At 45.2% G+C, this 17,472-nt stretch overlaps 1 protein-coding gene and 2 long non-coding RNA genes across 4 annotated transcripts in view; 1 reads left to right on the top strand and 2 right to left on the bottom strand.

Annotated features, from left to right (window-relative positions):
- MAML3 (mastermind like transcriptional coactivator 3) overlaps positions 1-3,275 on the bottom strand; it is a 376,796-nt gene extending 373,521 nt beyond the window's left edge. The window contains exon 1 of one of the 2 annotated variants that reach the window (XM_019730802.2): positions 1,902-3,275. In XM_019730802.2, coding sequence (XP_019586361.2) covers positions 1,902-2,366 — 465 coding nt within the window. In that variant the 5' untranslated portion in view covers positions 2,367-3,275. The remainder of the gene's footprint in view (positions 1-1,901) is intronic. The other variant, XM_074338491.1, reaches the window with a different exon arrangement.
- Positions 3,276-3,332: 57 nt separating this feature from the next.
- Positions 3,333-12,747, top strand: LOC141572754 (uncharacterized). Its single transcript, XR_012498212.1, has 3 exons — positions 3,333-3,499; positions 3,667-3,772; positions 11,956-12,747. It is a non-coding gene; the product is annotated as an uncharacterized LOC141572754 (long non-coding RNA).
- The window catches only part of LOC141572755 (uncharacterized), a 147,320-nt gene continuing 140,706 nt past the window's right edge, over positions 10,859-17,472 (bottom strand). The window contains exon 4 of the long non-coding RNA XR_012498213.1: positions 10,859-11,756. This is a non-coding gene — a long non-coding RNA (uncharacterized LOC141572755). The remainder of the gene's footprint in view (positions 11,757-17,472) is intronic.

The following is a 17,472-nucleotide window of genomic DNA, read 5'->3' as shown; positions in this document are numbered from 1 at the left end:
CCGTGCGCGTGGGGTGTACAAACACATGAACAGGCGGCGTAGAGTGCCTTTCAAATCCTGCTTCAACCTTAAGATTCACAAAGTGAGTCGCCCAATCCACCGCGGGGCCGGCGGGGGCAGGGCCGCGGGGCGCCGCGCCCCTCCCAGCCCGCGGCCTCCAGGGCAGAGCTGGGCCGCGAGGCGGACAAAGCGTTTCCCGCTCCCTCCCCCACGGACGCGTCCCTGAAGGGAGGGGAAGGCGGGCTGGAGGAGGAGGAAGAGGAGGGGGAGGAAGGTGCTGCGGGCGGGACTGGGCCGGATTGCGCCGAGAGGGAAGGGAGGGAGGAGGGGCTGGGCGGCTTCGGAGAACCGGGAGGAGGGCAGGATTCTTGAAGCCCAAGATAAACAAATTGTTCCTCTTCACGTGCGGGGCGGGGGAGGCGGAGAGGGTGGAGAGCGAACGCCGAGGCCTCGCCTCTTCCCCTCCCCCAAGCCGGCTCTTTGTCACCGAGTGCCGGCCGGAGCGCCCGGCGCAAGCCCGCGGCGGTACGGGTACTACCCTCGGCGCCGAGGACCCAACCCGGGAAGTGCGAGATTGTCAAGCGCACCCCGCGAGAGCCTCCCGCGCCGGGCCCTGCGCCGCCGATCGAGGTGCGGTGTGCCAGGGAAACAGAAGGCGCACCGCGCTCCCCGATTCCCACCGCCCGGCGGGCCCCGCACACAACACGCCGCACTGACCCGGGCGGCGAGTGGGGGGAAGGGGCTGCAGACACCTTTCTCGAGCTTCCGGCCTCCCCCACCCCAAAAGGAAAGTACAAGAACCGGAGAGAGGAGATAAGAGAAAGGATTCCACCCTCAGGGTTAGGGGGTGGGAACTGCCCCTTCCTCCCAGAGAAGTTAAGCTATTGGCTGCTCAGCCTACTTCGGACCCACCCACCCAGCCATTTAAGCCTCTTTCAGCTCCCTGCTACTTGTCCACTCCTCCAGACTGATTAGACAGGCCCAGAAAGTTGGCGGGGCGGGGGGCGAAACGGAAAAAGCTCGGTGCTTGCAAGTTTAAGGGAGGAGGGGACACAATCCCCAGCGAAGTTGCGTGGCGGGGACTCGGCGCAGGCTTAGGGCGCAGCTCTCCCCTCCCACCCCCGCCCCCGCCGGGCCGCTCCCCCACGCTCCCCCGGCACACTCGACCCTCCCTGCAGCTCCACCTGCCGGGCCAGCCCCGAGTCTCAAGCGTCGGAGGAGCGCACCCGCGCCCCGCATCCGCGCGCGCTTCCGCGAACGCGCGCTCCGAGGCACCCTCGTTCGCTTCTCACCCACTTCAAAGTTCATTCACAAAACTCTCAGACTTTCTCAGCCCAAAGGGGGTGAGTTGGGGAGAGGAGGCGAGCGCCTCTCGCTTCCCCCTCCGCTCCCCGGGGATGAGGGCCCGGTGCCCGCCCAGAATCTGCGACAGCATCAATTCCTCCCCGCACCCGGCGGATGTGCAGAGAGGGGTGGGCGAAGGGGGACAGATCTGGGGACGCGAGGCGGCACGACGAGGGGTGGGGTGGGGTGGGAGCGGTGAAGAGGAGGAGCGAGGTTTCAACTCTGGGTTCACTCTCTTTCAAATCGGTATCTAAGAAAGGGAGAGGGAGGAAAAAAACTTTTCCAGTGCCTCTCTCCACCGCTCCTCCAGGCTCCCTCCGCCCCTCGCAGTCGTGACTGGCTTCTCCCCTCTCGCCCCCTCTTCCCCAAATCTGACAACCCTGACAGATTAACAGGTAGCGGCAACGGCAGCTTTTCCCTCAGAAAAGTTCACATTCACCCTTCGGCTTCAGTCCACCTCACCCACCGTGCAAATCAGATCCTCGTCCCCCATGTAAGAAGCTCCACGCCCCCCCACGCGCGCGCGCGCCCCATGCCCACTGCCAGCGCGCCCTCACCATGATCAGCGTGTGGTTCCTCTGCTCCGCCGAGGCAGCCTCCGCATCTTGCTGGGGTTTGTTCTGGTGCTGCTGCTTGCCGGTGCCGCCGCCGGATTTCTTGGCCCTTTGCTCCAGGGTGCGCTGGTAGAGGCTCACGGTGTCCCGGCGCTCCAGCTCCAGCTGCTCCACCTGAGCCTGCTGGTACCTGTTCTCGCAGTTGACGTGGTGCCGCCGGCAGCCCTCGATGCGCTGGCGGAGCCTCTCCACCACGGTGCTGTGCTTGGGAACGGCCGGCGATCCGCCGCCGGGGCCCCCGGAGCCGCCGCAGCCAGCAGCCGGGTGATTGCTACTCGGAGCAGCTGGAGTACTATTGGGAGTATTATTCACACCGATCCCGGCCCCGCCGAGGCTGCTGTTCAGGCTACTGTTGATGCAAATACTACTGCCATTCGCGGCAGCAGCGGGGGCTGCGAAATCCCCCATCCTGCTCCCCGGGCACACTATTTTGGAAGAACTTTTTTTATCCACCCCCCTATCAGCCTCCTCCTTGGGTCCAAGGATTAAAATAGTTTAAGTGGAACGCGGGGGAGACGCAAGCACATGGATGGAAACAACGATCCCGACGGGGCGAAAAAAAGGGGGAGAGATTTTGGGGTAGGTTTTTTTGTTTGTTTGTTTCCCTTTTTTTAAAACTGTAAAGCTCAAGGAGAAAAAAAGAGGGGATCAGAATGCCATCAGACACCTATCAACAAAAAGAATCACAACAAACTGAGCCAGCAGCAAATCGGGTTGCAACTCAGGAGGAGATCCGCTCCTCGCCTGCCTTCTTTTTATAATCCATTATTTTCTAATAAATTCCAGGAGATTTCCGGTGGTTGGCAAGCATTTTCTCCCTACGTACCGAGAAGCACACCCCATGTACACACACAAGCATATGCCTCCAGTGCGGACACGCGCGACACACACTCACTCCACACCGCATCGGAAAACGGCAAGCTTGCTTATTGCATTTTCCTTCCACAAAAAAGTTTTGGTGTTTATGCCGCCCCGTGTTCTCAAAGTACTTTGGCTGCTCAGTTGCATTTCACAGGAACCTAGATATCGAATCCTCGGGCTGGGGAAAGTAAACACATGGACAGTCCGAGGCGACTGCAAAAGTAGATCGGTGAAGTCCTTTGCAAAACGCCGCGCGGAGAGCAGCCCCTAACGCTCGGCTGGGCTGCCGCTGCCGCCGCTGCTCCTGCCACCATCACAATGATCAACTGCTCGCGGCCGCCGCCTCCTCCTCCTCCTCTCGCTCCTCCACCTCCTCCTCCTCCTCCATGCCAGCGGAGTGATATCAGGACGCGCGAGCTCAGTAAACACGGCAGCGGCGGCGGCTGGAGGCCGTGAGACGAGCCCCGCGACACGGCGCAAAACCCGGCCCGGACTCTCACCCGGCAGGAGCGGGCGCGGCACGCACCAGCGCGGGGCTCCCTCCTCCTTCGCCTCGCGCTCCCCGCCCCTCCCACGCCCCCAAGCTCACTACTACCCAAACTGGCAAGTCGGAGCTGCCAGAAAGGAGAAAAAGAAAGACTCTGGAGGATCTTGGGAATGAATCAACTTTTGAACTCTGTGTGAGTGTGTGTGTGTGTGAGTGTGTGTGTGTGTGTGTGCGCGCGCGCATGTGTACGCGCGGAGGTGGGCGGGGGCACATGGAAGCGCCTGGCTGGATTTCCTTATTCCGAGCGGGGTTATCAAGCGAGCCCAAGTTGTTGTTATACATTTATGCATTATATTGCAGAACTGTGATGAGCAGGCGGAAACATTGAGGCTTCACAGTAGTCGTCTGTCATCCCTATCCATGTGGAAAGAAAAAGGCAAACGAGTGACTTGTCTTTAAAACCCAGGTAATACTTCGCTAGTAATAACCCTGCTTATGGACACTTGTTCAAACTCTAGGCCAGTCTTCACACACAGATGCCGAATTCTGAATAAAAAGAAGTAGGCACCCAAAGAAACTTGGAATATTATTTAATTTGCTCTACATAATGATTGTTGTTATTAAGACAATTATTATTTTACTTACCCTTGGAAAAAAATTAAAATAAAGCAAGCAGGGACTTGGAGGTGAGACTAGCAGTACATTTTAACAGACTGTTTTGAACACTAGGTGCTAATGACAGCGGTAACTAAGGGTCCTTCGTAAATAAAGTGGAAAGATTGCAGATTTCCTGGACTAGAACTATAGGAAAAGCACAGCATTTCACAGTTTGTCATGACCAAAACAAAAACAAGCAAAAATAAAGGCTTACTTTATTGCTAGACATATTTCTGTTTAAATGAATTCACAAATACAATTAAAATGGGATAGTGACAACAGAAAGCAATCTAAATTTTCCATCTTTCCAGATATTGACTATTTAAAAAAACAATAACAACAATTAAGGATCAACTATAATACCCTTGAGTCTGGACATAACCCATTGCATAATTTTTTTTAAAAATTAAAATGGAGAAACAATGTTTCTGTGATCATTAGTAGGACAAAATATTGATTGTGTGCTGTTAATAATAAGGCATTTTGTATTAGCTCAATAAATCTTATAGAATTAGCTTTTAGGGTAAAAAATACACCCCAGTTTTCTAAAATAGCCAGGAATAAAAGAACTTTGGATCTCATGCATTAGTCATGAGATCTGATTTAAACCATCTTCATTTCTTGGCATTGCAGATTAGCATGGGATGCTATTTCTAACCTCATAATGTCAGCAATAAGAAGCTATATTTTTCTTCAATTAATCAGATCTATAGGGTGAACTATATCTTTAACATCCATTGGATTACATGATAAAATGGGAAGCAAAATATTGATTAATGTGGTGTGAGGTTACCTCTAAGGAGTGAAACCAATATGGGAGAGTATCTTGCACTGAAGTTGTCATGCTTTTTCACAGGGTTAGTGAGTTAACACACAGCCTTCTGCATCATGATAGCCCCTCCAAGTTAGAAAATTATACTGAATTAGTTCTATAGCAAGGAGTCAGATCAGATCATAAAAGCATAGAGAAAATTATAAAAAATTATAAGACTTCACAAAGTGGCCTTTGTCTTTTTTACATATTCACTAAATATCTCTATTAATTCAGGAAACACATGGTTTCACTGTGGAGGAAGGTGTAACTGCATTCACTCTGCTCTCTCTTCACCATGGCATGATTCTTGTTCCTCCTCCTACCCCCATCAACCTACATAACCCACACAAGACTACAATTTGATTTACAGAGGAAGCAAGTTTGAGAGTCTTGAACATTGGGTCTTTGGTTTTGAGACCTGGGTCCTAATTCTAGCTTTTTCTTGTGACTCTGAATTTAATCTTTATTTGAGAGTTTGCCATGCTGAAAAAAAAAAATACAAGAGCAGCAACATGCCTTCCCACCAAGACGTTTACCTCTCCTATCCTGAAGGGAAACCAAAAATACACAAGAATTTGCGTTCTTCTCTTTGGGGGAACAGCAAGAGGAGGAGCACACTTGGTGGCTTTACCCCAGAGCTCCCCAATGACAAATGGAGCTCTTCTTGAACGCCCACAATATAGTTTGCTGCCCGAGTTTAGTGCATGAGTGTGCACGGTTCATGGATATATGTACACACACACACACACACACACACATCTTTTATTTCATCAAGAGGGTAGGAGTGGCAGCCACACACTCTAATACCAACATGTGAGGAAAGGAAGGACTAGAAAACTGTGGTGGCCAATGCGAGAAGAATCCTGGAGGAAACTGACCTGTGCAGTCCTCTACGGTGGCATACTTGAGGTCGGAAAACCCATCCTAATGGTGCAGGATGATCATAAGAAAGACACAGGAAGTGAAGACGACTTGGGTCTTGATCAACAGAGGCAAGTTACCCTGAATTTGAGATATTAATAAACTCCAGTGACCTTAGAAGAAGCAGAGGCCTGTGTACTGGTTACTTGTGGACTCTCATGACACATTCTTGCAAGGTTGCCGGCTTTGTTGGTCACCATCCTAAAGAACTCCTTGAAAGTCATAGAGAAGCCCAAGTTCTAGGGAAGCAATTTTAGTCTCTTCTGCCTACCAAGCACTCTGATGGCGTGACCATTGTCTTTTACATGAGCCCGCTGTGGAGCAAAACTTCCAGATCAGAGCTACACACATATCATCAGTGCTGTTGCTCGAGGATGGCACAGAAAGCTGACTTGTCATAGCAGTAATGAGAAAGAAATTATGTGGCTGAAGCCATACCTAGCCAAAGAAGGAGGGCTTGCTGCATCAGGACCTGTACGAGGCTGTCCTGAAGCTCTGGCTCTGAGCCACAGTTGGCAGTTCTAAGTTGCTGAACTAGATACCCTTTTCTTTAGGCCAACACTGCATCACGCTCCCAAGTCCATCTGATAGGGCCCAGTGTCCCCGTGTCAAGAAAAAGGTCTTTGTGTTAAACTCCAGTGTATGTGCCACTTCTGCTTCCTTATTAATGTGGGTCAATAGAACTGGCTTCGTAATTGTACCCTACAAATACTTGGTGACTTAGGTAGAGTAGAAACCCTTTACTACCTACCTATGGGTAAACAAACCTTTATATATGCCCACAGAGTGGGCCCAGGCAGTCCTGAATTACTAGCAGCAGTGGGCTGTGCCCTCAACTGTGTAGCAAGAGCTGTCACTTCAATAATTCCACAGATATAGTTATGTGTGCCAGGTACCTGTGATAGGCGGTGGGAATACAGCAGAACAGCGTAGAGAACCCAGTCCCAACCTCAGTGATGGCCAACCAGACTCAGGGCAAGAGATGCAGTGATGGAAACACATAAAAGAGGTTTGGAGTACATGCTTGGAGGTCTCAGAAAGCGTCTCCAGAACTCACTCTGAAAACGGGTTAGAAGTAAGCAAAGCAAAGGTTGGTGGCAGGTATGCTGTGGGCAGGTAGGAAACAGCCAGAGCAAGGTCCTGAGGCCTGTTAGTTCAACAGATCCACCAATAGTTTCCTCTCACAGGAGTGTGGGTGTGAGGGAGTCTGAAGAGACACAAGGCTGAGGCTGGGGAGATAAGCAGGAGCCAGATCGTGCAAGGTCATCCAGAAGTTTAGACTATAACGTTGGGACTATGCTGCCGTTGAAAGGATTAAAGCTGATTTACATTTTTTATTTTGGCCACGCAGCAGATGTATTGTTCTAGTGTTTTCTAGAGTGTGTTCTGAAGAACCTGGTCCTATAAATTGTTTCACCAGAAAGGCTTCTGAGCCAAGTAAGTTGAGGAAGTGATCTGTACCATCTCTCTCTCTCAAAGATTCATTACCACGTTGAAGGCTACCAGAAATCGTGCAGCGAAGCATGTTTAACTTTCTTTAACCTAGCATTGCCAAAATGCTGTTAGGTCCTACAGAATGAAACACACTGTAGAAAGCGTGGTGTAGGAGAGTAAAAATCGAAGGCAGTTGTAAATCCACTCAAGTTCACAGCAATTGCCTGGGCAGGTAGTCTGTGACACACCACACCCCCTGACTCTCCGCTCTGCCTAAGTACCAGAATCACTAACTAGCACTTCAGGCTCACGGCCCGTCCCCAACCTCAACTGGATGGGATGACTTGTGACCTTTAAGCAGTGGGAAAGTAGCAACACAGAGGCAAAAATCCCAGACGGGTGAATTGGACTAGTCTTTTCGGTATTAGTACTTTGACTATGTTGTATTAGGTTGGTGCAAAAACAATTGCAGTTTAAAAGGTTAAAAATAGCAAAACCCACAATTACTTTTGCACCTAATGTTTATACCTATCTCTGTATAGTAAAACCTCTTTATTAAGGGGAAAGGTTGGATTTATTAAACCGAAAATCTTAATTATGTAATATCTTTAAAGATAGAGTTTCATTACTTTTGAAGCAGGTACTCTGTCTAGTCTAACCATTACTGGCCTCTTGGAGCTATTTTAATGAGTTCCTTCTACCCTAGTAAACCAAATGTATGTAGGTGACATCCCCTGTGGACTAGCAGTGTTTTGAAAGTTTGTTTCCTTAAGTATTTAAATATCCCTAACAAGACCCTGTTTATATTACTAATTTTCACTTTTTATTAAGAACGGGTTTACCAAGTCCTAGACCATGTCATAAATTTTGAGAGGCATATGAATCAATGGAGTTTATTTTCTTATTCATGTATTTTAATACATATATATAATAGTTTTATGGTTATTAGGAGAAAGGTTATCTGAAGTCCATGGCGGACAAAAATTTTAAAGGCCTTTCATTCTGTTTCACATATACCTCTACTCTCAGTGCTAAATCATTTGATGTAATAAGGAACCGGCCTTGAACCAGGTCTAGCTTCCATGTAAGATGTTGAAGGCTTCTGAAATTTGGAGGAAATATTTTTAAAACTTTGTATTTATTGGAGGCGTATCAGCAGTCAAACTTTTAACTTTAGGAACAGTTATTTAACAAATAATCAAACACTGAATCATTGTACTTTCTTATTATAAGCACTTACTGGAGATCAGCAAAAGCGTGGATATAATTTTAATGGTCAACATTCATTGAACACTTGCTCTATTCCAGGTTCTATTATTAGCCCACCCCCACTTCACTGGTTAAGAAACTGAGGCAAGAAAGTGTAAGGAACGTACCCCAAACCACAGATTAAAAGTGGCAGAGTCCAAATTTAACTCAGGGGTTCTAACCCCAGAGAGCACACTGTTGAAAGGAACATGACATGGGAGTAAGCTCCTAAGATTCCTTTTCATTTTAAGAGTCTACATTTCTATGGAACTGAAAATACGGCGTTTTCCCCAGACCTCGCTTTAATAGAAGCCTAGTGCTGCAGTGTCTAGAGGGATTTGGCTCAGGTGTCACCTTCCAGAACGAAGTCTTCGGCCACGCCTCCCTCAGACCCACTCTCCGAGCTCTGAGAACCGTGAACATTTCTCTGTCTTGGCACTTACATTATCACATCGTAGTGCAACTGTCTGCACTTGTTTAACTCTCACTTGTGCTTTATTGGTGTTTGGACATAACCCAAGGCCTGGCATCACAGAGCCCTGTCACTGTGTTTAGGGAATGGGTAAAATGAAAGAGTGAATAATTCACAATTTCTCAGTTACAAAGTTGGGAAGGGAGTTGGGACCAGTCCTGGACAGTGGTGCCTGAGGAGACGCCTACTGTGGGGCCAGTCTACAGAAACTATTAATACTCGAATGCAATATAAGAAAATCATTAGTCAGATGTGATTGATATTTCAAAATGCTGTTTCTCGGGTGTTTGAGGGATTCTATACATTGTCTTGGAGAGGTGCAGGGGAGAAGACAGACAGATAGAGTCGGGCCAACCTCTTACAGATTCTCTCACTGCTATCTGTCTGCAGGAGGAAGGGACTCACGTTTAAGGTCTACCCATGGCCATGTGTCAGATATTACACATGGCAAGGCTTTCTCTACATGTTAACCAACTCAATAACCCCAACAACCCTAACCGTAACCTCAACCACGTAAACCAGAGTTGGCCCAAATGTGCCTTTCATGTGAATTCAACTATATACTCTCTGTGCGTGTGCGTGTGTGTATACACACATATATACCAGGGATGCTCCCAAAAATGTACACAAGTGGACACTTTGGTCAATGTTGCTCAAGCAGTAGTTCGCCGTCATCAGAAGTGTCTGGACGCTGATGGTAACCACTTTGAGCACCTCTTGTAATTGCAGAAGTCAAACGTGACTTGTATTCATCTTTCGTGATCGGTATATATTGAGTATTACAACTAATGCAGTTTTTTCCTTTTCCAAAATGTGTATACATTTTTGGGCACCTTTTGTATATATATTCTATCTACTTCATCTCTTCATCTGTGCTTATAAGAACTATTTTGGAGCTGCTAAGGGTCATTAGAGGAATATACCAGGCCATATGTACTTCTTTTACTCCATGGATGATGTAAGCTTTTAAAGGTAATTACAACTGCATACCTGAGAAAGACATAACCCCACCGTATTATCACCCCCATTTTATAGATGAGAGAATGAAGGCTTAAAGGCTTTGCATAACTTGCATTCAAACCTGCTGCAAAGCTTCTGTCTTCCACATGTGTCTGGATTCCCCTTTGTGTTGTTTTGTGGCTGTTATAGGGGCCTTGTAGCCATTCTGTTGCTGCCATTGTCATCCATTCAGCAAATATTTATTGACGATTGACGAGTCCTGTGTTAGATGCAAGGGATGCATACTTGAACAGAAACATTTTCCTCCCCAAGGCAGCTTAATCATCTAGTGGGGAGAAGGAAATGTAAGTAATACAAAGCAGGCTAACGTAAGAGAAGTATAGTCAGCCCTTGATTGACCAGGGTTTGAGGGAGGGATAGGGAAAGGTGTGTCACAGTTAAAACAAAACTAGTAAGAAGGGGATTGGAAAATACAGTTACCCTAAACTTAGTTAGAATTACACCCCTATGTTAACGGTATAATTGTGCCATTGGAAAGTTTTAAAATAATAAGACACAACAGTTTAAGAACACAAAGCATCACTTTCATTGTCTGATGAAAAATCCCCCAAAGGTATCTGTTTAATGGTTTGATATTGTCTGTTCCTCAGCTGCGAGCTCCCTTTTAAACATTGGAACAAAGCCTAGGCAACTTCAGTTTGTCTCTGAGCAAGCTGCGTTCTTCACTGTTACGCTGGTAGACAGTCTAGGTCAGCGGTTTTTAAGCCACGCTGAGCCCTAGGAATCTTCTGGGAGGGGCCTGAGAGGCTGTTGTAGGTGGGAGAGGAATTGGTTGAGTCTTGGCCCCTGTTCAACTCAACCTCCTTCTTTTTCAATATACAGCAAGATTCCCTTTGAATAAATGGTTCCACAGGTAAAAAAAGAAAGTCTGTAAATAGTTCTATATCGTCTTGTTTTGGCGGGAAACTCTCCCTTTCTCCTCCCCTCATTCATCACCCTCCGTCACACGCGTACCATCTCAGTCTTCTCTTCTAGATGTCACGAAACCCTGGTTCACATCGACTCCGGATTGGTTAAGTTGGGCTCCAAAGTTTAATGACCCACTTGCTTAATGTCCTCAGGTCCCTCACCTTTTTCTTCATTCCTCTGAGTTGGGCAGGTTTAAGGATGGTCCAACCAAGTGTGTGATGAGATGGAGAAAACGGCATTTTCTCACACTCCAGTAGGAGTACTGAGCAGGTTCAGAAGGATCCCCAGGATTATCCGCCTGGTGTAGTGATGGGCGGGGTTTGCGAGGCGCTAGAGTCACGCAAAAGTAGATGGGTGATAATCTGACTACTGCCAAGGAGGGTGTGTCCTGGTGCCACAGGGTTTTCGTCTTACTGAGGGGGTATGAAGCAGGGGACTGCACAGAGGAGACAGCTATGAGTGAGCTAGGCTCTTCCGCCACCCTCAGTTTCTCCTTTCAGCAAATGCCAAAGTGATTTCAAATGTCACCAAATGACACACCTGTTCAGGTCATTCACATACCGTGGTCCAGTCATGCCTCTGGTTATACACTGGCTGTTAGTGAGGCCGGAAATAATCTAATTTGAAATGCAACAATTTTAGGGACAGTGTGTTAGGGCCCATGCGATTCCAAAGAAAAGTCTCAGCTTTGGCTGCAATGCCCTTCATTTCTTCGGCACCTCTTTCTACCAATTCTGTGTAAATCTTCAGCATGGGAGAGGTAAAAAGTCTGTGATACCTCAGCGGCCATAGGACCATCCCCGTGGCACAGGCATGAAGCAATGGCTGCCTAGGATCGTGGAAGTTCATTGATTCAATTCTTCTGCTCACCATCCGTGGATGAGTAACTGACAGATGTTGCAAAAGAAGAAGAAGACAAGGCTGATTGGCGAGGGGCAGGAGTCACTCAGCCTTAAAGTAGAAACAGTGCAGCATCTGTTGGTTAAAATGAAGTTCAAACCATAGACATCTTATAGGTCAATGTTACACAGACTTGTGGTCATCAAAAACTTTTTTCACACAAAAGCATTGTTTTATATATATATATTTAATCCACCTTAGGTATTGTTGTTTTTGGCTTCTCAATTACCGCGCCTGTATCATCTGGTAACAGAATACCTTTCGATCTTTTCAGAACCCTCCTACCTACATTCGCATCCCATGCAGTTTGCAGAGGGCAGGGAGACTGAAACGTCCCTGGTTCCAGTGGCATGTTGGTCACCCAGATCACCTTCCTCTTGGCCACAGTGATTGATTGAAAGATGGGCATGTGACTCAGGCTGGTCCAATTAAAGCTATCTCTGGGAATTTCACTGGAACTACCAGAAAAGAAACATTTTCTCATCCAGAAATCATGGATGGAGGATATAAGCGTGCAGCTGCCTGGGTCCAGCTTTGAGACAATGGACAAAGCCTGTTTGAAAATAAAACCAACGCAGAGAAAAATAGTAAAAATCTACTCATGGTCCTCATGATACCATTTCTGCCCTGGATCCAGCTGACCCTAAAGCCGGGATGGCCTAGAAGTTTCAGTTATATGAGCCAATAATTCTCCCTTACCCTACATTTCCCTCCCTCCTTTCCTTCCTTCCTTCCTTCCTTCCTTCCTTCCTTCCTTCCTTCCTTCCTTCCTTCCTTCCTTCCATTCTTTCAGTTGTGTGCTCGTGTATGTGTGTGTGTATGTGTGTGTGTCTGTGTGTGTGTGTGTGTGTGTATGTAGGGGGGTATGATTGAGATATTCATAAACTAGGGGCTGATTAAATAAATTACATTATATCCAAATGAAATATATGCAATAATTAAATAGACTCATGTAAAACTACACATGAATCATTATATTATTTATCATAGCAAAAAAAGTGAAAAACAACTGAAAGCCACTATTGTGGGATGGGATAAATAAAGTATATTTTATATCCATACACTCAAATAAGCAACTGTTAAAATGAGTCATATTAAGCTATGTTGATTGACATTAGAAGATCTTCATGACATATTGTTGATTTTAAAAAGCAGGTTATAAATCAAGTTATATAAAAAATACTCTTGTAGGGTGGCCGGTTAGCTCAGTTGTTTAGAGCATGGTGCTAATAACACCAAGTTGCTGGTTCAATCCCCACATGGGCCACTGTGAGCTGTGCCCTCCTTAAAGAAAAAAGTACTCTTATAAAATTATGTGATTTTGTGTATGTAAATCTAGCAAACTCTAGAAAGGTAGTTAAACATTATTACTCTGGGATTTTAGGTGCTTTTTAGTATCATTTATTCTTTTCTGTATTGCTTTAATTGCATATGTATAGATATGTAATATATATGTGTGTGTGTGTGTGTGTGTGTGTGTGTGTGTGTATGTGTGAAAATGAAAACTTTCTATTTTCTAGAAAGAAAAAAAGTAGAGAAAGGACGAAAGGAAAAGAGGGAGAATCTAAAGAGAAGAAAGAATGGGAATGTCCATAGTCTGACGTTTGCTAAATGAGTCAGAAAATGATTCAAGGAGGTGATACCATCTCATGAATCTTAAAAGGGTATTTTCCAGGTAGACAGATGAAGAGAGGACATCCAGAAAGATAAAACAGCAATGACGGAGGTACAGAAAAGTGAGAAGCCACGATGTCGTAAGGAGGAATGGTTCTGATACAGCTAAATAAGTGTCAGTAAAATAGCAATTTAATCTTAATAATTAGGCAGAGTCAATTAAAGTCAATGTAAACACAAGGAATTTCATATTGCATATGGGATGTACAAGGGGACAAGACAATACTGTGTCTCAAGGACACTGGTCTCTCTACACCCAGTCATTTAACCACATCTCTCCTTTGAGGTCTAATAAATGTCTCCAATTAACATGTCCAAAGCAAAACTTGATTTCCTGTCCAAATCTGCTGAGCCTTCTCTGTGGTAGTTAATTTTATGTGTTAACTTGACTGGGCCATAGGTTGCCTAGATATTTGGTCAAACATTATTCTGGGTGTTTCTGTCAGAGTGTTTTTGGATGAGATTAACATTTAAATCACTAGACAGTAAAACAGATAGCTCTCCCTAGTGGGGGTGGGCCAAATCAGGTGAAGACTTGAACAGAACAAAAAGGCTGACCATCCCGGAAGAAAGACAGACTCCTTTCTGCCTGACTGTCTTCATATTGGGACAGCGGATTTTTCCTGTCTCTGCACTCGAACTGAAATACATTGGTTCTTCCTAGGCCTTGAGCCTGCCGTCCTTGGGACTAAACTACACCATCAGCTGTCCCGGGTCTGCAGGTTGCTGACTCACCTGCAGATGTTGGCACTTATCAGCCTCCATAATCACATGTCAGGTCATGTCCATTCTCTGCTCACAACCCAGTAATGGTTCCCATCTCATTCGGGCAGAATCCACGTCTTCACCATGGACTTGTCTCCCCTCTAACTCACTGGCTCCACCTCCTACCACTCCTCATTCAATTCACTCTGCTTGCTGGCCTCCTGCCCCGCCTCGCCCTTTTTTTTTTTAGGCCAGGAACGTCTCTGTTCAGATGCTCTATTCCCAGGGTCCTGCCTCACTCCTTTCAGGTGTGTCCCTCAGAGACCTTCCCTGCCACCTCATATGAACTATCACCGCCAAGCATATAATGTATCTTATTTTATATATCTCCCAATTCTCCTTCCAGAATCTGAGGCCCATGAAAGCAGACAATTACCTTGTTTCTCTATCTCCTGCACATGGAGCAGAGGCTGGCACATGGGTGGGGGGTGAGGACACTTAATACCCGTTTGTTGAGGATTGAATTTTTTTTTTCCACACGTTGAAGGAAACAAGGTGTTTTTGATGTAATAACAGTTAACATTTGTTGATGACATACTATATACTGAGCAAGCACTATGCCACACAGCTTACATAAATGAACTCAGTTCTATAACAACCCTAGGGCACACATAGCATTTTCTGAATGAGGAAACTGAGGCAGAGATAACCTGAGTAACGTCACACAGCTGACAAGACAACTCCAGACACCAGGTTTGACCACTAGTTCTCCCATTCAGAGTCTCCTTCTCGCAGATACATTAACACCGAAGAACAGCAAGGATTGAAAAAGACTTATCCCGAAGTACATCTTCCAGAGATACAAATATTTCCTACTATGTATTATCTCCGCCAGCTCACAAGTAAACACCACAGCAGAGAGCAAACGGTTTCCTCAGGGGCTCCTGAGCAGTTTGTACTGTGATACCTTTGAAGCAATGTGGCCAAGGCTATAAGTAATAGTAAAGACTTGTTTGAAAAGCTTTCTTGGGGCAGCAGACCTTATCAATTTGGTAGGAACTTTACAAGCCCATTTGAAGATACAGGCAGTTGTTTTTTGTTTTCTATTCTTGTTAACATTTATTCATTTGTGTATCTACAAGTTATTTACTAAGCACCATTAGGTATCAAGCACGGTTCTAGGCACCAGGGGTATAGAAATATCTTCTTTCATGAACTCTAATGCCATCTGTAACAAAATGGAGCTTATATGTCATAGTGATTTGGAGCTAAACTCAGCAGTCAGAGAGACTTGGATACAAATCCCAGCCCTGCCATTACTGGCTACATGGCCTCAGGCAAGTTACGTAACTTGTCTAAATCTCAGTATCCTTGTTTATAAAATGGAGGCGATATGGATTATAAGATCTACCACACTGGTTTATAAAGGAAATTAAATGAGATTGCCTGATACATACTAAGCATTCAGAAATACACTACGTGTGATGGAGGAGGGTAGACTTGTAAACTCTGTGATTTTTTTGCATATGGTTGGGTATGTATGATGCATTTACAGTTTTGTAGGCTTCTCTTCATTGAACTGGCAAGAACTTGTTTGAATTTTAGTGTATTGAAAGAGTGCAAGTTTGGTCAACATTTTTGATCAGAGTGCTAAACCTTGTTATGAAGTCAAAGGGTCTAACACTCAAATAGACATCATGCTAGCACTAGTAAGAGAACTCTGATTAATAAATTCATTCATTCTTTTTTCCTTCTGGGGACTTTGGGGAAAGCTGCCATTTGCAGAGAGTTCCTTTGCTTCTCAAAGCCCTCAAAACAAAGTTCTTAAATAGCTCATCATGGGCTCATGAGATTGTAGATTTTGTTCTTCCCATGTCAGAAGTAACAGTTTTTATACTACTAATAGACTCATTACAAAGAATAAGGGATATCTCAGGTGGTTTCTGAATGGACCAAGTATTCATATTTATTTATCGGCCCTTCTGCCTTCATGGACAGTGAATCAGGAGTGAGGAACCATAAATTCTAATCCTTGGCCTGATACTAATTACATGTTTGATCTTGACTTTAATGGTAATTTGGTGCTTGCCTATCTGTATCAGAAGGTTAATGTCTATATCATCTTCCATCTCTAAAATTCCACAATCACCCATAAATAAAGTTAATCAACAAGAAACCTATCTTACTTGCTACACAGCTAAAGATGAGGGTACAGGGACCTATTAAAACACAGATGAGCACAGGGCACTTGCATTTCAAGTTGTAAACACGGTTACAGCACCATACAAGACAGTAATAAGGGTGAAAGTAATAACATCCATCCAACTTTCTTTAAAGCATAAAGGCACACAATAGCTACATTCGTTTTCTTGAAAACGATTTGACTAACATCTGGCATAAAAACCTACTGAAATGCAAATGCTAACATATCTAATATCATGTCAAAAAGTTGAAAACTGAGGCTTTCCTTGCTTGTAGCTCAGTGACTCCATGGCATGTTTAGTTAGAATCGACATTAGATTTAAGATTCAGTTCAGACCAGCGCTTCAGAGGAGGCTGGTCTTCAAATGAGGCGCTACATCCAGCACATAACTTTTTGAGGACTCTGGGATCTTTTGCGATAAGAGGGATACTTTCAGTCTGAGCTCCGGATGAAACAGAATTCATAAGCTGTCTTAGCTGAAAACCATTTCACCCCTGGGAAACAAAAGAGCTCATCCAGGACAACTGGCTATATTTGCAGATTGAAAGGGGCCATTGAGTAAATGCTTTGGTGCAAACATTCTCTTGGTGGGGAAAATGTTGCCTAACATTCCTTCTGATGCTGCAAGTTGGGCTTCTTTGCATTGAAGAATGCGTCTGAGGTGCTTTCTGAAGGAAGATTGGAGACAGGTTGTCAGAATTGTGGCTCAGCCAGGAGTACTCTGAACCCAGGGAGCTCCTCATTACTGCAAATTAACCTGGCCCCGTTATACTACCTGAGTAGAAATAAGGAATAAGTAACAATGAGTGACTGCATTTTTTGCATGCCGGTTACCTTTGTTTGATTTCCTGAGAATGTGTGTGCAGTGTGAGGCAGAGAAATGGTTGATTCCCTGAGCTTGATGAAATAGTTAAACAGAAGATAAGACTCCTCATCACTGTAGTACAATGATTTTAACATAAAATAGGCACTTGATTTATGAAAATTATTAATAAGATAGAGTGAACTGAAAGCATTTACCCTTCTGAAAATTTAGCTGTGTTAAAGTCCTGAAGTTTTCTCACCTCAGTGGATGACTGTGGATATTTACACAATTGAGTAGTTATTTATAGGAACCAACTAAAAATGAACATCCTCAAGAATAAGTAGATATGAAAAAGAACTGATTAGAAATTTTGGATATTTATTAAACATTTCAGGAGAGAACCT

Source organism: Rhinolophus sinicus, linkage group LG07 (assembly GCF_036562045.2).
Source record: "Rhinolophus sinicus isolate RSC01 linkage group LG07, ASM3656204v1, whole genome shotgun sequence".
Taxonomy (NCBI): Eukaryota; Metazoa; Chordata; class Mammalia; order Chiroptera; family Rhinolophidae; genus Rhinolophus; species Rhinolophus sinicus.
Note: the sequence above shows the minus strand (reverse complement) of the source record. Positions and strands in the feature narration are given on the sequence as shown.